This window comes from Amblyomma maculatum, chromosome 1, assembly GCF_055883805.1.
Source record: "Amblyomma maculatum isolate TAMU_Amacu chromosome 1, ASM5588380v1, whole genome shotgun sequence".
Taxonomy (NCBI): domain Eukaryota; kingdom Metazoa; phylum Arthropoda; class Arachnida; order Ixodida; family Ixodidae; genus Amblyomma; species Amblyomma maculatum.
In genome coordinates this window covers 350,722,572-350,749,427 of record NC_139344.1, presented here as the reverse complement: position 1 = coordinate 350,749,427, position 26,856 = coordinate 350,722,572, and the positions used below count along the sequence as shown (strand labels likewise).

General features: G+C 46.1%; 1 protein-coding gene and 1 non-coding gene across 2 annotated transcripts; one reads left to right on the top strand and one right to left on the bottom strand.

Annotated features, from left to right (window-relative positions):
* The first annotated feature begins 1,292 nt into the window (after window positions 1–1,292).
* On the top strand, window positions 1,293–15,176 carry LOC146207753 (putative glutamate receptor). The gene is made up of 6 exons (XM_084587153.1): window positions 1,293–1,313; window positions 4,957–5,118; window positions 5,647–5,800; window positions 9,085–9,302; window positions 14,025–14,180; window positions 15,042–15,176. The coding sequence occupies exons 1-6, from the start codon at window positions 1,293–1,295 to the stop codon at window positions 15,174–15,176; spliced, it is 846 nt and encodes a 281-aa protein (XP_084443279.1).
* A 9,209-nt stretch (window positions 15,177–24,385) lies between these two features.
* On the bottom strand, window positions 24,386–24,459 carry TRNAP-GGG (transfer RNA proline (anticodon GGG)). Its single transcript has one exon. It is a non-coding gene; the product is annotated as a tRNA-Pro (tRNA).
* Window positions 24,460–26,856: the final 2,397 nt, after the last annotated feature.

The window sequence follows — 26,856 nt, the reverse complement described above, 5'->3', positions numbered from 1 at the left end:
ATGGTCACAGGATAATGGCTTAAAATTAATACTGACAAAACTAAAGCTATTTATTTCAACCAAAAAATAAAGGTGGGAATTTAGAGTCCGACATTGTTATAGTTCTCTCAAGAATTGAGCTTGTGCGGTCTGCGAATACACTAGGTGTGTTTTTTGACAGCCATATGTCGTGGACTGATCACACAGACTTTCTTGCAGGAAAACTTGCGCAAGTCGCTGGTGTACTGTTCAGTTTAAGACCGCTGCCACGTATAGCCAAACTACTTCTATACAACGCTATTTTCCTGAGTCACGTACACTACTGCTGTCTCGTGTGGAGTACGATGTCTGCTACAAACAAAAATTGGTTATTCCTGCTTCAAAAAAAGGTAATACGTAGTATCTGTAATGCTCCAGTAGACGCTCATACCGCACCTCTATTTAAACAGTTGAAATTGCTCACAGTGCACTCTCTGTTAGATTTCAGGCTGCTGCTAGCCTATCGTAAAGACGTAAAACAAAACCAGTCTTTCATCATGCCCTTAACGTAGCTAAATTGGAAACAGAACAGAATACAGTACACGGTCTTCAGAATACTGGTATGTGCCGCATCCTCGCACTAACTATGCTGTTCAAATGTTACACCATCGCTTACCACGCCTGTTAAACACCCTCACAAGTAAAAACATTGATGTAACTTCTTGCCCTATCTCTCGTTTATATGAGTATTTCCTTTTGATATCAGCCTTTGTCAATGGCTGAAGTATGTCTTTTTCTTTTCTCGTAGTGTCTACTTTGTTAATGGCTCTTTCACTGTTTTTGTTTCTCAAGTGTACACACTGGATTGTATGGCTTTGCTTTGGTTCTTGTAATATTTTCTTAGATTGCATTTTTGTTTGCTGGGATAATGTCTGAGCCAACATGTTCTTAATTTTTTATGTATTGTTCTTTTGTTTTTCCTGAATCAGTGCCTGTGTACGCTGCCGCTGCCCTCAGACTGGGTTTAAGGCCCGTCTTGTATGTTTATGGAAATTATGTAAATGTTTATGTTATGTTATCTTATGTTATGTTTATGTAAATTGTATGTTTATGGAAATAAAGGCAATTCAATTCAATTCTTAACCACTGAGCCACCGGGGCTTTTCTGAAACATGCTGCTTTCGCTCGTTATAACCAGGTTTAAGTAGGGTTAAATCTCCGCCAATATTAACTGATATCGCTTACCGATTTTTCCTATCAGCTACAGCTACCAGTTGCCTGGAACGCTTACGTTTGGAACACCGGGCCCGAATGGCACCTGGAAAACCGGTTTGATGGCTGACATCGTAAATAACGTGAGTGAAGAACTTCTCTTTTAGGCACATATTTTGCTTCAAACCTTAAGTCCCATGTGACTATAAATGCTGATCTTCTTCAATACTTTGAGTACCATCGTTGCTTGTTATAACAAAATATGCGAATCTGTGCCGTATGCAATGGTAGCGCTGGGACTGCAAGTAGCGCGACTTCGAGATCGAAGCAGGTATATCAATGCCAGAAACGGGTTTACAAAAATTAATACAGGAAAAAGGTTTATGCTAGGTATTTGCATACTGGGAATACTGAGGCAAAGACCAGCTGCTCGAAGACGGAAAATGACAGCTGCCTGCCTTTCCTAGCATTCACGCACTGCTCGTACACACCGCTGTCAGTAGTTAGACGCCGGTCCGCAGGAGGCTCAGTGCCCCAATTGTTGATCTTCAGAACAGAAGCAATGTATCAGGAGTTCATCTATGCTCTTCAAGGAGGGCAGCTACGGGCGCCCGCGCACCACAGTCCGGAATGACAGCCGCTCAAGGCCACTGGGTCCATTTCAACATCAAGCCGAGGGCTCCAACGTGTGTTCTTAGAGTGGTCACGTCTAGCCTTAATTTATGCTCCACCGCGGTGGCGCCGTGGTTAGAGCACTCGAGTACTGTGCCCAAGAATTAAGGATCGAATCCTGGCCGCGGTGCCCGCTTTTCAATGTAGGCGAAAAGCAAGGCGCCCGTGTGCTTTGCGATGTCGGTTGCATGTTAAAGAATCAAAGGTGGTCGAAAATTCCGGAGGCTTTGCCTACAGCGTCTGTCACAGTTTGAGTCACTTTGCGACGTTAAATCCCATAAATCAAATCAAACCTCAATTCATGATGACTCCTGCGCATGCCGCGATGAGCAAAAATGGGCCATCGTGCTCATAAGGCCGCCGCTGAAGGGAAACAAATAGGCTAACAACATCCCTTCCTCCTTGCGAAAACAGCTGTGTCGCATGGTCTCACCCCATCCCGGCACGCTTAAAGCTTCTATCAGGTATCATGTGGAGGTCATTAAAATAGTCAAAAGCTTACTTAAATGAACAACTCCAGAACGTATATAATCTAGAAAAGGCGGCTGAGATACGGGCAGCTGTCTGCCTTTTCTTTTGGAGCGAAGACAAGGAAATGAACAAAGCGCGGCTTGAGCTATGATGCACAAGACACCTGCCCTCGTACGAGCACACCAAAAGAGAACAAAAGGGGTTTCATTAGTGACAGTGTGGAGATACGGTCAAATGCATGTTAATCTTTTCAATGCGATAGCTTTATAAAAGACAATAGTTAATTACCCTCTGCGTAGCTGCATGCCGCAAGCGTCGGTCGTCCTCAAAATATGTGGTCTATAAAAGCATATAGCCGGTATCTCTGTCAACGGCATATGCATTCCTTAGGTTTCCTACGCGTAGCTGATAGTCATCGCGTTGCTTCTGTGTGTGCCGGTTTCCATTGCCCGCACCCCTGAGAGGAATAAAATGATAATCTGAACCAAAAAGCTCAAGTATAGAGATGTCGATGTGAGGGGAAAGTGTGACGATCCTCGACAAGTGCGCATGGCTAAATGGCAATCACGAAGTCCATCACATTGAGGGCGCTGCTTTACTCAGCACACCATCAATTCAAACGTACCGAGAGTGCGATGATGAAAATAGGAATATTCAACCACCTGCTCCATCACGCTTTAGCATAACGAGCCTATACTATTCTCATTAAGGAACTCCACTTTTTGCTGTCCAGTTGGAGTAATAACTTAACGACACCCTCGTATTTATAGAAGACAGTAACTGTGGGTTGAGAGGGAATATCTGAAACATAATCGAGGACACTCTCTTAGAAACCATTGAATGAAAGTAGATACTGAGTGTGAATTGTATAACATGTGATTGACGAGATGTAACCGCGCAGCTGCACCACCGTGATTAAATTAATTTATTTCCCTGCCCGAACCTTCGATGTCATTCGCAAGGTTGGATGGCCTTGATGGATGGTTTTGCGAACACTGCAAACTACTACAGTAGTTTGCAGTGTTCGATCCGTGGTCCCGACGGTTACTAACCGGCGTTTCAATGGGTACAAGATGTCTCCGGCTAGGGGCTCGCCTTTCACATCGAGAAGTAAAGCTAACTTGTGGCCTTTTTTAGGCTCCCGTTCCTGCGTTGCGCGGCGTCGCCGTTGTCCCTCGTAACCAGCTTCATAAATAAATAAATAAACAAATCCTGTCTCTACCGGGAATCGAGCTTCCATTGCTTGTATCCAAAGGTGAACGCGGCACTCCCGGGACCGTGAAACACACATCATAAGTTTCCGTGTCTACCGTGAGGATGAGAGTAGCGATGACAATGACGCTACTGTTAGTGACAATGAAAATTATGACATTAGAAATGACAATGCCGGTGCATTTAGTTGATAATGAGAGCAAACGCGACGCACCGTGTGCACCAGCAACGCTTAGGCTTTCACATTTCTGCAGTGTAGATTCCAAAATGCTCTCGGAATCATTAGAGTGCAGCTCTTCGGCGCCCGTTCCTGCGTTTCACGGCGTCGCCGTTGCCCCTCGTAACCAGCGCTTCACTGTTCAGGTCTCCACAGAACAAGTGTGACAAATACGGCGCTTATCCTTTCCTGCGAACCAATTATAAGGAAAATTACGAAATGACAGCGGATTGAAAAGGCGGTGTTACAGAGACTATCGCTGCACCAAAAGCAGCTTTCGCTCTGTCACTAGGTTCAAGCCATGCTTAACCCACACAATTTGAAGCGATAGCTTCACTAATCGAAGTACGTCCGAGGTCACCGTGTGCTTCCGATGACCTTCAAACATCTTCAGCGCGTGCACGGTGTTCTCCGGTTGCCGAAGCGCTGGCTCGGCATCAATGGATTACGGTGCGTGCATCCCAAGTCGAAACGCCGAGGCAAATTTACTTGACTCGCTATGTCGGCGGCATCAGTCAGACGCTGCTATCTCTTCGCCGCGAAACGTTCTTATGGGACCGCGCGCTGCCTCCCGCGACCTCCCGAAAACTTAATTGCTCGCTTCGCTCCTTCTCCAACGTCACCCCTGCGCGGCGGCAATCAGAGTGCCGGATAGGTGGCGGCGGATCTCGATATGCGCACCGCCCGAGCTGAAACGCATATCCGCTGCCGTTTGCCACTGCGAACCGCCTGTCTATAAAGCTTATTCTCTTCTTGCATAGACCTCGTCTTTGAGAACCGGGCAATGGTGCGCAGCAAGTAGATTATATAGTCATCTTTTTCTCCGACCACAAAGCTTCAATCATGACAATGAAAAACTGTTAGTGGAGTGTTTCTTGAAGAAGGAATAAGTTTGAAAAATAAAAAAAGTTGTCTATAATTGTACATAAATGTCTTGCTCGAAATCTTTGCATGAATCTATCAAAAAGCTGAAACAGCTTTAAATTTCGCATTACGAAGTGAATTTCGCATTACGAAGTCCCTTGACGTGCATGAAAAAAATGAGACAGCTTTGGACAATGGCATCCTTTCCCTCTTTTAATTTGCACCTTAACCGGAGTGTTGCTAATGATGCCCACTGCGCATATGTTGTGATTGCTTGCATTCATTTCAGGCTCCCACGGAGGTTACCACAAAACGACATATGGAACACCTATCGCTCCTGTCTGTTCCAGGTAGTGGACATCACGCTGCCAGGCGTTGCGAGAACTGCCGATCGAGACACTATCGCCGAGCCCACTCCATCGATCCTAAATGTGCCGGTTGGTATTCTGGCTGGCAGGAACCGGACACAGGACACCAATGTTGCGGGTTACTTGCTCACATTTGATACACACGTAAGCCACCACACATAGTTTCTTTAGATTCTCAAGAGCGGTGAAAGAAACTTTATAGGTAGTTTCCATGCAATGAGAAAGTTGCTTTTAGATTCCTGCGGTCGAAATAAATTAATTCCATTTCCCGTTATAGGCTAGTTGCATACCAGCCAGTGGTGGTTGTTGGTTTGTAATCAATAGTTTTCCTGCCGCACTCTTTGAGCTCATTACGTATTAAGTCTAATGAAGCACAATATACCAGGAACTTATATTCGCGATGGAATGAATACGAGACAATTATTACGACCGTTTGTTCCAAATTAATGAAAACTGCTAAAACGAGGTTTCGCAACAGTTAATTGAATCTTATTCATACAGAGATACGTGTGTTTTGATATATTTAGATGTATTTCACTAGGAAATAATACAATGACACGCAGGAGAGTTTTATTACTTCTTTCAAGGCTTGTCAGATTACATAGCTGTGGTAGAGTTTGGCATTTATGATTGTTACAGCTGAAACTACCACCCTTCATCACTTTTGTGCAGGTATGGCTCCTGCTGTTGTTTTTCCATGCCGTTCTGAGCATCATTTTGGCATTCCTGGACGTTACATCTCGCAAGATGCGTGGTAGAAGGGCTCCAGTGTTCGAAACCTGGAACGAACACTTCTGGATGCTCTTCGAGAACATGTTTTGTGAAGGTATGCACCTAAAAAACAATGTAGTGCCGATCTCTCTGCTATAATTGCCTCTTTTATATATTGAAAGTGTATAGATTAGAAGGGACACTTTGGAATTACTTGATTCTTATAGTACAAGTCGCCATATTCAGACAGCCTTTCAGGTGTCTTATGCTGCAATGTTTTTTTATCGACAGAGGGAGGAAACTAGCTTCATTATATCTGATACTGCAGTTTTGCGTTATATGGTACGGTATGTGAGATGTGTCATTCCAAGGCACCACAAAGGCTGCAATAGACGACGTGGCAGAAGGCTGAATTAATTCGATCGCATGGTATTCAGTGATAACTTCCACTCATCTGGCATTCATCAAATTTGAGAGCTCTCACGAAGGTTGCAACTTAGAGTATGTGATAAGTAACGACATATATGAACGCATAAGTTAAAGGCGTAGACAATATGTCATCTGTTTTCTACATTTGCTGGTGCGAGAGCTTTTCGTCTGTTGCCCATGATGTCAGATCGCCGAATTTCAGAAAAGTTCCCGGAACAATCCACACGGGTACATTTAAAATTGTGCAAGAACACCTAATATATTGTAAATATTTATAAAACAGAATCTCCTACCAAATTTAAATACTAAAAGCAAATAATGTGGAAGAAGCCATGGCTAATGAAAGTATGTGTAGGATGATGTCATAAAGAACCCTTCCTACAAACACCCATTATACACAAATCTTGTGACAGTTGCTTACGATTACAATGAAAGTCTGATAGTTACAAGCAAATCACTCCTGTCCATGTTCAGCTTTGGCACTCACTACTAAACGTCACTCAATTTCGGCTCTATACTAATTGAGCAGATAAGACTTCGTGGCCTATTTCCATCAAGTTCGACACATTGGTTGGTAGTAGAAATCATGCGGAGCTTTCTAATACGTCGTTATTCATGGGATAAATAACTATCCCGATAAACCATAAACCATACGACCATCGCATGGCAGTGAACTGTAAACTTTTTCAGTGCTTCAAAAACTGCTTCAATGGTATCTGTGTGGCTTAGAGCATAAAAAGAATCCTTGCTAATTCCAAAGCTGGTGTGGTCATGCGTGTGGCACAAGAGGCATTAGACGCTCCGCAACCTACCTGGATTAATGAAAGAGTTATAGATGCTTTCGACTTGCTAGATTTTTCCGAAAATGCACGCGTTTTTGACGCCACGTAAGCGCGCAGAGCAGCCTATATACGCGAACACGCATTGACGCCACGCTCAATTTCTCCGTAAATATATCCATTTCCAATCCGAAGCGTGGTGTAGCGCAACATTTCTTAGTTGTGCCTGGCATCGGTAATCTGCGCCCGCTTGCACGAAACGATCTTAAGACTGTCTTAGCTAAGTCCAGACTTAACTGGAGTCTAAAGGATTAGGCCGCTAGCATGGCCGCTTAAGACTGAAGTCAAGACTGGGCTTCAGTCCTGACTTGAATAAGTCGCTTGTGCGATTACGACTCTAGGCCGTCTTAGTTAAGACACAGGGACGCCCGGTAACTTAGTCGAGAAATTAGGAAAATGCAGGGATGCGCTGGCCCTGTCCTGGCGGTAAGATGTAAGCATTCGGTGAATCTTGCACTGTGTAAAATCCGTGCCATTGCTTTTTGCGGCTTAAGATTGTGTTACGAGGAAAAATGCCCCAAGTGGTTGCTGAAGGCGTTCAGGGAAGCCACTCTGGTGAACACGAGCCGAACCGAAGCGTGCGGCTCGTTTAAGTGTGGACCGTTTAAGTCCGGACTTAGCTCCAACTTTATCGTGCAAGCCGGCCCTGGTCTTCCTTTTCGAGCACCTTTAATTTTGCGCCCACGTCGGCATTATCAATGAGCACAAATTGCTGACCTGACTACTTCTGTGCTTAAGTCGAGAGGTCTTTTAATAAGATCACATATTTGTTTTCTATTTATTGTAACTCTAAGTGAGATTGCGCTTTGCAAATTCGGAATTTTCCTCAAAGCCATTACCGTTGCTACGCTTTGTAACAGCTGTCATTTTCTTTTCTGACTCCCCTTAAGCGGTGCAGAGTAGCAGACCAAATTTTAATCAATCCGGCCAACTCCTCTGCATTTCCATTCACTAAATCCATCTATTTATCATCCTTTCCGACACCTCATGAAGACTTTTGTGTAATGCATTTATTCTCTTCGCTCATATCGTCTGGAGGTAAAATAATGCACTAACACAAGGCAGCTCGTCGGATAGCCTTCAACATCTACGGTTGCGTTCAAGAACAAAGCTCGACGTCGTGAACTAGCACAACGAAACTGAGTCGCATAGTCTGCAATCGTGCCACCTTAATTAGCTATCATCTCCAGCAAGCGTCTGCCCTACGCCAGCAATGCACACAATAAGCGATCTTTAAATGGTTTTAAACCCGCCGGGGTGGTGCAGTGGTAAGACGCACGAATACTGTGCCGGAGTTCCCGGGTTCGAACCCGACCACGGCGGTTGCGTTTCAATGGAGGCGAAGCGAAGTGGCGTCCGTGTGCTGTGCGATGTCAGCGCACGTTAAAAATCCCCAGGTGGTCGAAATTACTCAGTAGCCCTCCACTACGGCTCCCCTTCTCTGTTTCCACTTTCAGTCCCACATTCCTCCCTTCCCTTACGGCGCGGTTCAGGTGTTCACAGAGCAAGCGTGACAGATACTGTGCCTTTCCCTTCCTGTGAACAAACAACAACAACAACAAATGGGCCCCGCCGGGGTGGTGCAGTGGTAAGACCGACTACTGTGCCGGAGTACCCGGGTTCGAGCCCGACCTCGGCGGCTGCGTTTCGATGGAGGCGAAACGAAGAGGCGTCGTGTGCTGTGCGATGTCAGCGCACGTTAAAGATCCCCAGGTGGTCGAAATTACTCCGTAGCCCTCCACTACGGCTCCTCTTTCTCTCTTTACACTTTAACTCCCACCTTCCTCCCTTCTCTTACGGTGCGGTTCAGGTGTCCACAAACACAATTGTGACAGAAACTGCGCCTTTCCCTTCCTGTGAACCAATTATTATTATTATTATTAACAACAAATGGTTTCATCATGCTATCACCACCATTAGATACAACAATAACCACGCATGATTTAAGCGACTGGAAGTGTAGATGCTCATGCTGTGCACTGAGAGGCCTACGTCCAATCGCATACTTTCTGACATTTTACTAAAAATACATTGGAAAACCCCTGCAGTGAAATTGCAACGGCTGGAGTTGCATGTGCGCTTACAAGACGGTACAAAAAGTATGGTGCAAAAAAAAAATATTTTCTTACAGCGTCTGCAGAGGTGCCCGACGGAACAGTTCTGCGCATCGTCATCGCAGTGTGGTGGTTGGCCATCGTGGTTCTCATGAACGCCTTCGCGGGACAAATGCGCGCCTGCCTCATGGTAAAAAGCGAGCTCGAGAGAGTCAATACGCTTAATGATATCGCCGCAAGACCTCATCTCAAGGTTTACCTCCTCAAGAACACCGTCGCCTCTCGCTATTTGGAGGTATGGCACGCAACAGACAGTATCGTTTACACCATCTTGAAAACACGAGCTTGATGAAACTTGAAGAAACGGAGCACGACCGCTATCGTTCCGCAGTATTTCAGGGTGATCCAGAAGCGAGCAACCATAAAGCGCGCCCGCGTTACTGAGTTAAGAACATGTCAAACACCTGAGCAGGAAGAGCGGGGACTGCAGATGAATATAAAAAATAAATTAAGGGAGCACTTAAGCACTGCGGTTAAGGTTATGACACGATAGTGTTTACACACACACACACACACACACACACACACACACACACACACACACACACACACACACACACACACACACACACACACACACACACACACACACACACACACACACACACACACACACACACACACACACACACACACACACACACACACACACACACACACACACACACACACACACACACACACACACACACACACACACACACACACACACACACACACACACACACACACACACACACACACACACACACACACACACACACACACACACACACACACACACACACACGCACACACACACACACACACACACACACACACACACACACACACACGCGCGCGCGCACACGCACACGCACACGCACACACGCACACACGCGCACACGCACACATGCTTTTCGCGCTAATCAGCGCCTCCAGCCCACTACTGTCGCATTGACTCCATCTTTTGTGGCCGAATCTCGGCATTTTTGCGCCTAACCCTCATCGCCACTGCCAACTATAGCCTTTGTCTCCACCTTCTCGACTTCAGACTTGCTTGGCCGCAACCCACCGCCGAAGACCGGGCGCAGATGCGCCATCCGCACTCATAAAAGATGATGACGGCTCACACAAACAAATTCACATCGGTACTGTTAGACGGAAGCGTAGGTCAAGAAACGCGTCCGCTCCGCGTTCATTTATGCGAGAACATTTTACCGTCTTTGTCAAAAGAGCAGAGCCCAGAGGGTCTGCTTTTGCGCCACTTCATGCTGCTTGTAATGGATTTCCAAGGTTCCAAATCTCTTGGTGGTAAGACAATTATTTTCCTACCTTCTCCGCTGAGAGGGACATCCACTAACGCTAAATCAGCGCCTGTACACGCCTCAGAAGCACAAATAACACAGACATTTGCTCTGATATCTTGCATTTAGATGGCCTATTCGATAACAACATCATCACCGGGTACATCACTCGGGCCTTCAGTAAAAATAAAACCAATACGAAGTGAATTTGTTGCTACAATTGCGCTAATTTTGAAGGTATTAACAGTGAACATAAATCATTTTCTGAAGACTTCCTGGCTCACTATTCATCTCGCTGAATTGAAACAAATAGGCATTCGCTTAACACCACTAACTAATCTCGTCGACAAGTATGTGCCAGTCATCACTATCAGATACCATAGAAATGCAACTTGGTACACACATAGTCTTCGCCGTCTTAACAATAAGAAAAAAAGTTTGTACCGCCAAGTAGTCAAGACAGGTATTCCATCATCATGGTCCAAGTACAGGCTTTGCGATAACGAATATCAGCCTCTGCTTAAACCAACTCGTCATCAATTCTACAATCATGACCTGTCCATCATGTTAACTAATAATTCTCATAGATTTTGGCTCATCATCAGTCCCAGTTACCATTCTGATATAGTACTAATTATTATCAACGGTGAACCAGTCACTGAATCTGAATACGCACAGCTACTTAAGGACGCATTTTTATCAGTGTTCACATATGAAGAGACCACTTCCTCGCCCATATTGCAGCCATCTTCCAAAGATTTCATGGCAGAAATTATTATTAATGACTCAGGCATTCAATTGATGCCCTCTTGCAAAACCTAAGTATTATTACTAGCTCTGATCCCCTTGGCTTTAATAATAAGATATTATAAATGCCTCTCTAACCTGTGTCAAGTTTTGTCATCACTCTTTTTCATAGTCATTATCATATGGCATAATTTCTCAAGACTGGCGTACAGCGAAAGTAATACCCATTTTTAAATCCGGAGTTTGCACGATTCTACTTCACTATCACTCTATCTAATTAACTAGCAACATCTGTAAACTCCTCTAGCACGTCACAGATACTCAAGATAGATACTACACAGAGGAACACAAAATCATTATCAAATACAAGCACGGTTTTTGCAGAGGTTATTTATGCGAGACCCAGCTCGCTGGTTTTACTAACGATATATTATCAGCAGTACGCGCAGGCTTCCAGGTTGACGCAGTTTTTTTCGATTTCTCCAAAGCTTTCAGCCGTGTTCTTCGTCACAGACTTCTAATTAAATTAGCGCACTTAAACCTTCATCCAAAGTTACTGCATGGATTAAACAGTTTCTCTGCAATAGAAGTGAATTCACCTCTGTCAATGGCTTTAACTCTTCCTCTGTTACCGTAACATCTGAGTTCCCCAGGACCGTGTACTTGGTCCCCTGCTCTTTGTGATTGTTATTAATGACCTGCCCAGGTGTGTAACATCTCAAATTCAGTTATTCGCGGATGACTGTATTATATATATATATATATCGGTATATATCGCAATATTACCAATGAAACTGGCCGCCTTGCCCTTCAAACGGATCTTGATGCTCTGGCTGATTGGTATTGCTCTTGGCTAATGTCTCTAAACGCATCTAAAACAAAGCTAATATTGTTTACCAATCTAATGTCTACAGCCTACTCCTTTAATAATGATAACGTAGAACTTACGATCACTTATAAGTACCTAGGAGTTCATTTTAAGTCTGATTTATTTTGGCATCTCCATATTAACACAATTTTAGCATCAGCAAACCGTGAACTCGGTCTTCTTAAGCGCAACCTCAAACGTGCACCTTCACACTTGAAAATACTTGCTTGTATGACGCTAATGCGCCCTAAAATTGAATACGCTTTTGCGATATGAGATCCGCAGCAACCTTGCGTCATGAACAGCAATGAACACCTGAAAAACCGTGCTGTTCGCGTCATTTTTTCAGATCGTTCACGCTCCACCAGTGTCACAGCATTAAAACAACGAGCCCAGTTGGAACCACTATCACGTCGATGTTATTTCGCTCGCCTATAGCCTTATTTCACCAACTGTATCATCGTTCCATCCTTTACGATGACTTCTTTTTGCCACCCCCTGCAATCGTCCCTCGTCGTGACAACAATGCAAAGTGCATAGCGTGCCGTCATTCTCTTTACGCAAAATCATTCATCCCTCGCACAATAGTACACTGCAATAATTTACCATAACGCAAAGCTACTGAGATTAACTTAGTCTTTTCAAGATTTGTTGAAAGTACACGCGAACAAACAGCTTTTGTATTTCTGTGTTATTCGCATTTACTATTTTTTTATGTATCAAGTCTGTTGTGAATTAATTTGTATACTTCATTCGCGTTCCTAGTTTTATTTGTGTACAAAATAATGGACATTTCATGCTTCTTCTCTATTATGTGGGTTATTTTGTGCATTTTTTTAAGGGCTTGTGCAGTATTTTTCATTTATGTGCTTATGTTCTAGCCTATCCAAGAATATATTGAGGATTCTGTCCGACAGATAATTGATGTTTTGAAAACTCAGCCCCGTGTACCTGAATTCATCAATATATATGAAAAAGTAATCAATTTGAATGTTTTATAATTAGAAGTATTGCATGTAAACCGGCCTATTTTTGCAAAACCGGCCAGCCTGTAGTAGTTGTGTAATAAAGGCAATAAAGACGTAAAGACAAAATAATGAGAAGGGTTCAACGCTGTTAAACCGAATGTGGAGCGAAAGCATTAGCTGCGGGTGACCGAGCGTTCTTCTTCCTCTTCTTGTTCTTCTTTGTTGCCTTCTTCGTCTTCGTCTTCTTCGCGGCTGTTCAAGGTCATTCGTGGCCGCGGCCACGGCATACGAAACGAGCTAAAACCTGGCTTAATGTTGCTTGCGCAACAAAATTTTTGTGGTGTACCGGTTGGCTGCTCGCATCGCAATCTGACGGGCCGGAGATCATTTCCATGAACGTTCGGAACAACATTAGTTTCTTTGCTTCCTCACGGATTTTCGTGTTACCAAGGAGAACAACGACGACACATGCTTTTTTGCGTGCGACACGGGCCCTTAACTCTATCGCAATAATAAACGAAGTGCGTATCACTATGATTTAATGATTGTGTCGCTTATTTTATGACCATATGGAATAAACAGTCCTTTGAAGATATCTCTAATGGGCATCAACGTATGTCCGACAGACTTTTGGAGACAAAGGACGAGCTTCCTTGAGAGCACGGAGTGTTGCCTCTCGGTTATTACTTTACGAAAGAGGATTACGGGGGGGGGGGGGGGGGGGTGATGAGGGGGCTGAGGGCAGCATTGGGCGAGGGGCTTCAGATGTTCCGTATATACGTTTAACTTTTCTCAGTGAAGGAGTTCGGGCGAAGACGCCGGAGGTGCAGTTTAGTTCTTAGATATAAAATGATTACATAGATGAAGGATGGGCGGCGTGAGATAGAAGCGTAGGAAAAGTCCCCGGCAGAAGGCGGTGCCGTGCACGCGACGTACAATCGTGGGTATAGAACAAGTGTGCATGTTAGATTTTTCAGGCCACCCGTTGTGCCTTAGCGAAACCGAGAAGCAGTCAAGCTCGTTATAATGTCACATACAAAACAATACTTTCCCTGTGTGTTTTCATTTTCCTTGCCAACTTGCTGCAGTCATCCGAAGGAGCTGCAGAGCGGAAGATATGGAGCATGATCCGTCGCGACAAAAGTGATCTGTTCGGCCTCTTGCACTTCCCAGAAGAGATGCTGGTTCAGATTCTGGAGGAGAAAGCAGTGGTCATACACGCAAACCTGGTTTCCCAGTCCGAGGTACACCTTTTCAACTTCAGCTCTTTAGTTCTTTATACTTTTCTTTTCTCTTATGAGCACGCTGATTTTTATACAGATCAGCTCAGGTTCAAACTGCGTATCAGCGCCAACAATTTAGTGAGATTTTCTTTATTTCAACTGAATGGGTGTTTGCGTACAAAGTTGTACTGAACGAGGCTATTCTGGGCTCCTTAAATATGTCTTGTGCTGGGCTCGAATCATCTTCTTCTCGGTCGAAGAAACCATCGCCAACAGGCCTACCGCTGACAAGTGATTTAGTCGAGTTACGGTCGTAGCTGATTAGGCTCGCTCAAAACACTGTTGGGAGTAGCAGCATTGTGACATTCGAATCCTCCAGTCATATGGATGTTTGTGTATTTTGCAGGCTTTCTTTGCAGATGCCAAAAAAAATATGATACACGGGAAGCTTTACTTGTCGCGCCTCATATAATGGAGTGTTTTGAAGGTGCTCTGAAGCCTCGGAAATCAAATATATTGTCTAAAGTCAATATTTACTAATTCAGGCAAATGACCCCTAAGCACAGATTTAATTATTTTCAAAACAAGGTCTTAGCAACGTCCGAGCAAGGTCTCAGCTACGTACGTGTAACTGGTTTCCCCTTCCTGCTTCTAATATTTGATTTTTTATCCCTTGGCTCAATTTAGTGAAGACACCCGTTATACTTTACCAGTATGGACCTTAAATTTTACTCACATGTTAAAATGGCTTTTTTGCGTTCTACTTTCCTCGCGCAAAAATAACCTCACTGATTGAGTGTGTTGCTAAAACTTTAACCTTCGTGCGCTGTGCGCTACGTTATTTCACTGCTGCCTTTTTCTTTCCTTCCTTTCTGACTACAGGTGGGCAAGTTTTGCAGTCCTGGACAAATTGGAGAATTTTACTTCGGAACCGAGAATATGTACAGCTTGTTGTTTGGAGCTTACATGAATCGCAGGCTGAATGAGACTCTTCAGCGCCGCATAAAAAGAATGTGAGAAAATTTCGTTGAAATTTGCACGTCTAAGGAGGCTATGCTGTCTTTTTCGCGCGCACTTAAATCTGAGCAACAGTTTCATAATCCCGCAGACATGTCAGCTGTAAGAAAGAATGACCTCAACTGAATTACTCACAGCTATCGTTACTCCAATGATGTGAAGTACTCAACTGCATATTCTACACAGGAAATGGACATAGCAAAGTACAGAGTCGGTATTGCAGTGAATAAGGCAACAGCCTGATCCCTAAAGAAATGGAAAAATGAAGAACTGTTATGTTCCATTCTTCTCTCCCAGTTATGTTCGGCGGTGGCTAATGAAAGATCCGTTTATTGCCAATGAGAGGTGGTGGAAGCAGTTCACTTTTCAGTCTGCAATGAAGGCTCACTTTATACATCCTTGTGTGATTGAGTGCACATTTGGTGGGCGTCGTTATAGAGAATACCTTCTTCATATAAGCTTGTCAATGGACGACACTGCTGTTTGGCGTTACGTCTCTCAGAGAAACAAATAACAGAAGCGCCGATAGCACACAGAGACACGCAATTGGTGCATAGAGATCACTAAATGAGCAAAATTAAGGAAAGAATTGCACATCGACAAGGATGTGACAGGGCGTGCACCGTTTGGCCTTTGGGTTGTGTAACGTCACAAGGGTATGACAGAAATGGGAGGCGCTGTTAGGTGCGGCTTTCCATTTGGAGTTTGGTCAAAATATAGCCTTCGCCTTCATTTGATTCACTTTCAGGTACGGGGCCCATAGATCTCGTAGTTATACCTTTGCTCGACTCGGGTAAAGCTGGGATTTATGTGTCGGATGGTCTTTCACATAATACAGTATCACGCAGAGAGGGAGAGAGAGAGAGGGAGAAAGTAGAATTGAAAAGCAGGGAGGTTAACCAGGCGACGCACAGTAGGGTACCCTACTCTTGGGGAGGGGAACAAAGGGAGTAAAAGGAAAGAAAGAGCGCCAAGGAAAGGAGTCTGTAACATGTCCAGAGATCTATAGTGAAAGGGGGTAGAGAGTGTCTTGAACTCAACCGCGTGTCTTTTAACAACTTAAGCAGCACCTTCACTTATTTCCTTTGTGATGAAGGAGTCATCCAAGGGCCCAGTATCTTAGCTTCAATAAGCGCGAGAATCCACACAGCGGAGTGTAGCAGCCAGGGAAGCATGCACCTGCTCAAACTGCGATCAGTCACCAAGTATGTGCCAATAGTTTCAACATACCCGCCCTGCTCACACGTTGGAGAGCCTGCCACTCCGATGAGATGGGAATAGGGATTTGTAAACGCCATTCCTAGCCACAGGAATCACAACATTTAGCATCACAGCTGGGGAGGCCGAATGGTACCTGCAGTTGAAGTAACTCGTCGAAGTGGTGCGAGCGGGACGTCCAGGCTCCAGGCGAAGATCATGATTGTTTAGTCACGTTTCGGGCGATCAGTCGAAGGTGCCTTGCTGCGTCGGCTCTTGTGAAAGGTATGTCGCCAATGTTGGCTGTATTGTGAGCCGATCAGCAGCATCGTCAGCTAAGTTGCTGCCAACAATTACACTATGGCCTGGTATCCACTGGTAGATTATTTCGGGACCCTCTTGTAATGCCTGGTGGTGCTAATGTCGAACCTCCACTGCACGTTACTTATGGTCGTCATGACTCCCGACCGATTGAAGAGATTTTAGGGCAGGTTTGGAATCACAGAACACAGCCCATTTTTGAGGAGCTTGTTCAGAGATATGCTTTACAGCAGCACGAATTGCGGCCAGGTCTGCTCCAGTAGAAATAGTCTTATGGGAAATGAGATGGTAAATGTTTGCTTGCTTCGCAGGAACGACTACGGCCCTTGCAGAACTAGTAGAGGTTACCGAGCCATCTGCATAGACATCAATGCGGTCCCAAGAGCCATTGTGTAGCATGAACAGTATCAGTTGCTGAAGGGCTGGCGTTGATAAGTTTTTGATATCCCCGGAATAGCAAGGCGCACAGATTAGGAGCTGCAGTCACCACAGTGCCGACGGAGGCCGTGCTGCCGGAGTGAGCTGTTTTGGGATGGAAAACTGGTGCGTTGAGATGATTTTTGCAAATGCAGAATGTTGTCTCTGCAGAGGCATCTGCGCAAGGCGACACTGTGGAACCCTTGAAATATGTCGTATGTGCATTAGCGAAGAGTCTAGAGTAATATGCGTTGAGAGCGGGCGATCTTTGGTAGGCGCAATACTTCCCAGTGTTGATGCGCTCCGAGTGAGGGTCAGGCATGTGCTAATGGAACTGACCCTGGACTGCCTGGAAGGCACGCAAATAGTCTTGCACGTGTTTGAAAGTACGGGCGTACTGTACCTCAGGAATCCTAAAAATAGTGCTCTGCACAACTGCAGCACTGAATGTACCGACGAGTGCCATGATTTTTCGCCAACAAAGCGAAGTGAGCGATGGATGTTAGCTTTTTTGTAGCGAGAGCTACAGTGGCCACAGTCTCATCATTTCGGTCTGCCTGTTCGCAGAGCGACGAAACAAGAAAAAGAAGAAAAAAAAACGACGAAAAAGAAAAGAAGAAGACAGATAACTCAGTAGTTGGTAGAGGCGATGGACACAGCGAGTTGTTAGGAATGAAGGTTCGTTCGAACGTTGTGACTGCGGTGCGCCCCGGAGTTCGACGCAGGGACGATGTCATACCACTAGAAGTCTTCTACATCCAAATGACAAGGGTCAACGACCAGAGGGAAGGCATTCTCATACGTGAAGTGATTTCCTTGTGGTATAAATAAAGCTGAAACCACAGAGTAAACTACTAAAAGCCATGTCTTTACTTTCAAGTCGAATCGAAGCGTAGCCATGAAGATTGTTCTCGCGTAACTCCAAGTTTAACCACAAGCTAAACCATAGCTTTTTTTTTCAATAGGGTCCTGTATGGGCTTCATGATAAATTGCCGTTTATCAGAATCCCTAAGAAACGATGAGTTTTGTAGTAAGAAATGTTATGACCTTCGATGCATACCGGATATTGATTTATAAATTTGCGTGTAAATGCTCCTAGCGCACACTTTCTCGGTAAAACGCTGCGACCTTGCTTCTGCAGATAAGACGAAGTTAGTGTTGCTGCCCGTTGAAGTCTTGCACGCACCAGGAGGAGTCCGAAATACAGATGTCATCGGCGTAAATTGATATCTTGACGGTGAAAGGGAGGTTCTCTGTGAGGGCGATGGGTGTTAGATTAAACAAAGTAGGGCTTGACACATAACCTTGGGACACACCACGGTGGGTAGAATACGCTGAAGTCAAGCCACCTTAACAGTGAATAAAAAAAATCTCCTTGTCAGACAACTATACAAGATATTGACCTGTTGTGAGCTCGAGCGGAGATTTTTCTGGTTTTAATACGGGTATCAGCCGACTAGATGTTCATTCCTGCGGAACAACACCGTCAGGCCAAGAGTGGTTATAACGTTTGAGGAGCTCGTCTCGCGCGTTGTTGCCAAGATGGGAAAGTGCCTAGCACCCAGTAGAGCCTAGAAGTATGAATTCGTCGGCTCCTGTAGGGCAAAAACATCAAACTTGAGAGGGTCCTAGAGTATTAAATCATTGAGGTGCACGTACCACAAACGCAAGGAATTCGTTTTCCATTGCAGGACGCATGGCCTCTTGGGGAGAGGTTAGCTCATGACCTTGTTAGGAGGGGTAGAGGTTCTCGGTTGCGAGAGCAGCTTCTTCCTGACGACATGTCTCTGATGTAAATGTGGCGTTGACATCGGCTTCCATAGTCTGTGAGGAGGTCAATGCCAGGACTGTTTGGCAGGAGGGCTTTATCTCCGAGACTGGAGGGCTTTGAGTACATTTACGCTGCCCCTGGGCTATTGAATCCTTGTCGGTAGGAGGTTGGGTGCCGGAGGGCACTCTGGACTGCTCCTAGGAAGCAGCTCAGTGATCACCGAGCACCGGTTCTCGGCAGTGCTGGTTTTTTCGGAGGTCGATGGCGACATTCTGCAGGTTCTTCCACTCTAGGCACAAAAGGGTACGCAGATCGCCGATGACCTCTGCGGTTAGGCACTTGGGACCACGTGATGTGCATTCGCGAGTGTGGTGGGAGCCATCACAGGTAGTGCAGAGAGCGGGCCTGGTGCTTGCAGAGAGTACTTTGTTGTAGCCGCCACACTGTGTGTATTGGAGGGGGTGGGCCATGACGGGCCGGACCTGAAACTAAATTTCGTTGATGAAGGTGTTGTCCGAAAGAGTGGTGGCGAAGGGGACGGAAACAGCTGGTGCTCTTCTTCGCACGCCCTCGACCTCTGCTGCGATGACCTCCGTGATGCCGCGATCATAGACCTCGCGGTCGACTCCGTAGATTGTTCCCACACATCTGTCCAAGTGAGTGGCCACGAATACCTGCACAGCAGTCGAGAGGAGGGACTGAAGGGACACGATCTTATCGCGGGTCGCTTCGGAGCGGATATCGGAAGAGACGATATTCCTCTTGTGGGAAGTCCGCACCACCATGACTCCTTGTTGGCCATAGAGGAACTCGCTGATGTCCGGTTTGACCGCTTCCCGGAGCGAAGTCAACCGGTGGAGGGGCCGGAAGAGGGAATTAGTCAGGTGGGTCTGCTTGGGAAGCCTGGACGTTCGTCGGATGGGAATTCAACCGCGAGGGTCCCAGTCGTCGGCGGGCGCGACAGAGAAGTGAGACTCACAAGGACTTCACACTGATAGAGCGCTCACCTTAGAAGGGCCAGTGTTCAGGCCACTCTGAGATGATTGAGGGGGGGGGGGCGGTAGGTTTGAGAGTACCGTGGAGGTGACGAGAGGAGTTCCAGTGGAGGGCGGCAAGAACGCAGCAGGGCTATCCTGCCGGGTAGGAAGCGCTTCTGCGGAAGGGCCAGCAGAGGCGTCAGTGATATCCAACTTACATTGCACTCTGCTCTGTGTGCGGGGTATTGATGGGTGGGAGGGAGGATGTCTCCTTCTGAAGACCAGCTCCGAAATATATTGGCTGGTGCTATCAGTTAGCTGCTAGCAGGAGATCCTGGAGAGCCTGAAGCTGGTAAGCCAGGCCTTATTCCGCAGCGGGAAGAAGGTGGATGATTGGTTCTTACCCGGATGATGTCTTCAAATGCTTGGCGTTGGCAGGCCAGGTCCACCTCCCTGACAGGGCAGAACGAGGATGTCTGGCTTGAGTCCTGGGTATCCTGAGTGTCCTTAAGAGAATCAAGACCAAAATTCTCCTTGCCCTTGCACCTTTACCGACGCATGGGCCTCGCTTTACGCTGAGCCTTGGGGGCTTGGTTGAAGGGGCATCCTTCAGACATTGCGCCCTCAGATGCGTCAAAAAAGGTCACTGGCTGCGGACGTGGGAAGATCTGGAGGACAAGGCAGTGAACCGTGGTCACCCAGAAATGCTGTGGGGTCACATTGATCGGCGGAAAGGGTGCTTGGCAGATCTCTTTCTGGATCAAAGGGGTGGTCAGGAGGCGGAGGCTTAAATAACATTAAGTGTGGTTTAGCTTGTGGTTAAACGTGTAGTTACGCGAGAGCAATCTGCATGGCTACGCTTACGTTCGGCTTGAAAGTAAAGACACGGCTTTTGCACATAAAAATGTATTCTAGGGCTTCAGCTTTATTTGTGCCATAGGGGAATCACTTCACGTATGAGCACCCCTTGCCTCTCGTCGTTGACCATTGTCATTCGGGTGTAGAAGACTTCTAGTGGTATGACATCGTCTTGAAGTCCAGCTCTAGGGCACGCCGCCGTCACAAAGTTCGAACGAGCCTTCTGTCCTAGCGACTCGCTGTTATCGCTCGCCTCTACCAACTACCAAGTTATCTTTATTCTTATCTCCTTGTTCTTTTCCTTTTTCATTTTCTGCTTCTTTCTTTTCCTTTCTGTTTCTTCTTTTTATTTTTATTTTCTTTTTGCTTCCCTTTATTTTTCTCTGTTATTTTTCTTGATCTTGTTCTCTTTCTCTTTTTCGTTTCGTTTTCTTCTTTTCCCGGCATACGGCAAACGGTGCCACGATGCCACACCGACGGCTTGAAAACCAAGCACAGTGTAGCACTCGGTACAAAAAGCCTCCAGCTGAGGATGTTCGAGGTCCCTTCACAACAAGGCGGCTTATCAACCCAGGCTAGCGGCACTGCGGAGGATAAGTTCTGCAAGCGCGTCAGGGCGACCTGGGACTTGGGCTACGGCAGCCGTTCAGTCCTCCATTTAGATGAACCCGAAGGTGTGCCCGAAAGAAAAGAAGAAAAAAAAAATGGCTGAAACCAATAATTAGCGCGCGGAGCGGCTCATCTTTTCGGGAAGGGGAGCGGCGTTTATTCACCATTGGACGAAGCGACAAGCCACGAGATCGACGTGCCCTAGATGCGAAGAGGCAGGGTCACGCACGCGAGGGCCCGAAACGACTCCGGTAGGGCCATGAATGATGCGTTCCCTCGGTGGACGACCATGATGATTATTCCAGTGGGTGAGGTCACGGTGATTGATCCAATGTGTAATCCAGGGAGAATGCAGAGAAGGGCGTGGTGGCACTTGCAACACAGATGTGCACCAAAATACTAGCACAGACAAGCCCCTGGGGCATGTTGGGGATGAGGAGTACGGATGGGCGACAACCGGCGCGGCGCCGGTTGTCGCCGAGCCGGTTGTCCACGCCGAAGCCATTGACACCTTGAATGACCTGACAGGTATAGTGTTCCCGGTATCCTAGGCTTATTGATGACCCAGGTCAAGGTCCGAATTCATTAGACATGCAAGTGGAGCAAAGTTTTATAGTCCTGAAGGAACCCTGAAACAAAATGCGCATGCTGATCGGCGGCATGAACGCACGAGCGGCAAAAAAAACGCACTGAAAGTAACACGTGCTCAGCCCGGTCCTTGCAACTCATTAATATTCGGCGTCATGGCTCCTTCTCAATCCCCATCATTGCTCAAAGAGGCGGGCGTTAAAATAGCCGTGACTGTGACTGCCTGTTGTGTTAGTCCCCCGCGTTCGCTGCTGAGGGACGGCTGATTTTCTTTAATTTTCCGTCAAGGAAGGATGGTCGGCTTTTGTATTCTCAGGGATGTCAGGCAAAGTGAGGTTGCAGCACGAATGCCTTCACGTGGTGTCCTTCTCGATCCAATATCTCTCTTTCCTCCCTGCTTTGCAGACCCGCCCGGTCATAGTGGCTCAGTAGTTAAGACGCTCGACTAATAAATCGGAGTACCCTAGTTTGAACCCGACCACCGGAGGGTGTGTTTCGATGGAGGCGAAACCAAGAGGTGTCCATGTGCTGTGCGATGTCAGTGCGCGTTAGAGATACCCGGGAGATGAAAATTACCCCGTGGCCCTCCCCTACTATTGGTTGTTTGAAGGATTTAATGTCCCAAAACGACTCAGGTTATGAGAGACGCCGTAGTGGAGGGCTCCGGAATTTTGAACACCTGGGGTTCTTAACATGCACTGACATCGCGCAGCATACCTTGCTTTTCGCATCCACCGAAAACCACTGCGCCACCCCGGCGGGGCCCCTCCACTACAGTACGCCTCTCCCCCCCCTCTCTCTCTCTCTTTGCGCTTTTGCTAGCATCTTCCTCGCTTTCCTTACATGGCGGGTCTGGTTTCCACTGTGAAAATGCGACATTACTGCGCCTCTCATTTCCTGTAAACAAATTTCATTTCCAATTTAGATGCATTCGTCTTTATCACTCTTTCCTATTCGAAGAAGAGGAGGAGGAGGATAAACATTTATTATCTGAGGAAGTCAGGGAGGCAGGCAGGACCTTCCGCGCTAGATGGCCAGGAGCCCTTGAGCTCTTGCGACCTGGGTTGCACTCTCGGTGGCCTGCAGTCGGATTAAAATTCCTCCAGGTCAGAGGTTAGAACATGGGACAGTTTCTGTACCATCCAAGTGAACTGCAGCTTGGCTATTAACTGCACGTGGGAAATGTTTTGGCGAATGGTTTAGGAGACTCTGCACGGTGGAGACGATTTCTAATGTGGGAGTCATTGACTCCCACATTACAAATCTGACGTGAAAAGGGTTTTTTCTCGAAGCTCGGACCAGAGCGAGTTTTTCATAAATATCGAAGTTCTGATTAAGCTGCATATCTTTCGCTTCTAGCATTTTAGTGAACTTGGGTGGATTCTAATGCGTAATGTTTTTCCTTATACGAAGTCTTGAGCTTTAGGTATGCTAAATGACGGCGGGACGAGGCATGTCCATGACCGGCCAAACCTTTGACTGTTGTCGTAGTTTCGTGTTTGCACCTCAGGCCCATGCACATCCATGAAGTCTGGTTAGAGCAAGATATGACGCGTCGTGAATTGACACGGACATGTTGACGCCTTAGAGGTGAGGGTGATTAGGTAACCGCGGTTAGAAAAACCGCTTGTCTTGCTGAATTCTTTGCTGAGCGCTTCAAGGAAAGCACCCTGCCTGCCATTTTTTAAAGGTGAAAACCTTTTTTATTTCAATAGCAGCATCATTAGAGTGTGTGGACAGATCCGGTCATTACGAACTGACACTTTGGACAAATTTAGAGTTCAACTATCCTTGAACTAAGTTTGACGAGCGTTAGCTGTCCGCTACAGCCGCAGTCGCTTCTGTCGCTTCGATCGCGTCTGGGTACCACACTTGGTAAGCTTCTCGGCAACGGGCTAGTCTGGGTTCTTGTTCGGCGGTCTTGGCAGCCTGTCTGGCACGGCAGTGGTCTCTGTCCTTAGCGAGAAGGCGTAGGTGCACAGAGTATTTACCTACACTAAATGAAGGAGTGGCGAAAATGGAACTTTATGACGACGACGATATTCGACACACAGCGTGAGAGTGTTTTGTACTTGATTTCATGGAGAGGACAATGTTTACTGCACGACGTGAGTGTGTTTTTCAGGTTTACACGAGGCCTGATCCGCTGCTAGTAGTGCTCTGTGCCTGCGTACGGCAATGAAAACGATGTTTGCAGCACAGTGCGAAGTGATCGATTTTGATGCGCAGTGCGATTTGAAACAACCGGCGCATGAGTACGTGACACCATCTGTAGATTGGCTGAGGTACCAGGTCCAGTAATAACGCGAAACTTGCAGATGAACACAGTATAGATCTAACACTCAAACACTGCCATGACTCGGCTTCGAACTCACGCCAGAATAAAATAATAATTACTCATTGACATCCACATGGCTACGAAAGAAAGCTGTAGAGCTTCCTTATAAATTTTGTAGCTAGAGAAAAATTCATCCTGATCCGGGTTTCGAACCCGGGATAACTACCGGCCCAGGGCAGCTGCTCTACCGACTGAGCTAACCAGGAAGGCCTAGAGATCATATGGTAGGGCGAGAGCTGTACAGCTTTCCTTTCGTAGCCGTATGGCTGCGCTTGGGTGGATATCAATCAGTAATTACTCCATTATTAAAACCTACTCTACCTTGACTGCTTACTGTTAATATTCTACCTCGTGAACCCACAGAACTGCTTCGTCGGCCCGCGCACAAGAACATTATACTATCACAGCAGCCGATCACGCCAAGTTTAAAAATTCAACACACATCGCGTTGCACAGCAAACATCGTCGTCTTCATAAACATTTGTGCTGTAAACGCGCTATTGCGCGGTACAGTGAACATTATCATCTTCATGAACTTCAATCTGCGCCTCACCTTCATTTTATCTAGGTAAATATCAATATACATACGCCATCTGGGCGAGCGCGGGCGAGGCCAGTGAGCGTAGTGTCGGGCGAATCAACCAGGTGGAGTGACAGAACAGAAGACAAATAATGCCTACGCCTCTAGTGTCGGAAAAGCAGCAGCAGCTGGGCTCAGACTTATGATTTCGTCCAGCACAGGGTCTGCTATGCTTGGTCTCAAAAAAGTTTCTCTCGCAGGATGACTAGTTTTATGGAAGGCGGCATCGAGCTTCGGGAATACGTCGCTTCTGTACCCCCCATGGACCGCTGCCGCATCGCTGAGCAAACCGAGGACCTCAAGTTGAACGACATGGCCTCCATATTCTACTTGTACGCCGCTTTCATCACCGCCAGTGTCCTCGTCTTTCTTGGAGAGTTGATTGCTGGCCGGTTGAGCCACTGCACTGCTCGTTCGAGACGTCCCCGTCGCCTCAGGCGCCGGTTAGCCATGTAATCGGCGTTTAATTTTTATTCACCTTGAGGCTTCTACTTTCACGGTATTCCCCACCTGCCGTTGCCTAACATATCATGGTTTAAGTGCTGCGACAGGTTTACAATAGACGGCAATGCTCTCGGAGTAGTCACACTAAAGCACCGGACACGGAGCAGTCAAAGTAAAGCGGCTGCAGTAATCTATTGAAGTATGGCGTACTCTGCTTAACTACCCGAAGGATTGAAATGGCGTGTCGAAATCCTGTATAGGTTCTAAACAGAGCTAAGTGTGTTCCTCTTCATTATATGCTCGAAAAATAAAACGTCTTACAATTTATTTTGAGCAAGTAACATTGTAATTGCCTTTATTTCACTGCTTCCGTAGGCATTGCAGTACTCTTTGTGTTGCAGAATTGTTAACTAATGCTAAACGTAATCACTGAAAAAAAAAATGAAAGCGCTTCCCTAAATGATGTTTGGTTGGTTTGTGGGGTTTAACGTCTCAAAGCAACTCAGGCTATGAGAGACGCCGTAGTGGAGGACGCCGGAAATTTCGACCCCCTGGGGTTCTTTAACGTGCACTGACATCGCACAGCACACGGGCGCCTTGCTTTTCGTCTCCATTGAAATCCCCTAAATGAGTACATTGTAAAGGAACACTGTCTTGTACGAGAACGTACAGCGGAAATGTGGTTGTTATGGATGCCGCAGCAAAAAAAGAAAAAAATATGTGGGCTAAAACTGGAAACTTGCAGCTTGTTCCCATGCGAACTTCTAGTTTGTTTATGGGGTTTAACGTCTCAAAGCGACGCAGGCTATGAGAGACGCCATAGTGGATGACTTCGGAAATTTCCGCACCTTAGGTTCTTTACGGGCACTGACATCGCACAATACGAACTTCTGTAAGTTCAACGACTTAGCTGGCTAGTACTAAATGTTGATTCTATGCAACAGTGGCATCTACCGCAGAGTGTCTCGCTTCTAAAAAGAAGCAGTGCATGCTGAGGCTTTATATTCTTTGGCAAAAGCGAGGTGCTGCCGCCTTTTGATGCATATATGATAATTACGAGAGAAATGCCAAGGCGATATTATTGCTGGAACACCTCATTCATACCGTAATTGCAGTGTGATTTGAACATCTGGTCTGGACGCTGCTTGACACGCAGTTGCCATATATGGACGTATCATATCGCTCTTATTTATTATGTGTATGCACCACGCCCTGGTCCATCCGATCAAGGCAGTCAAGATCAAATCTGCAAAAAGTAAAATACGTGAAAATAATACAAATCATAGTCAAAAGATATGCACAATTACATTCAGAAACCATTATTCGTCCAAAAATAGATCACAAATCACACACAGCTCCTTTCTTTGCATTCCTCCAATAAGAAAGCAACAAACAGAGTTAGACACACAACGGTAGAGTGGCACAAAAGAAATCCTTCACAATATCAACTTGGATCTAATAAACATATACCTCAAAAAGACAATTTACAAAAAAGTCCCATATGTATTATGAATAAAGTAAATATATGCTATTTAAACGTGAATCGTGTTTGCTGTCGTTGGTGTTGTTGGAAGCGCAC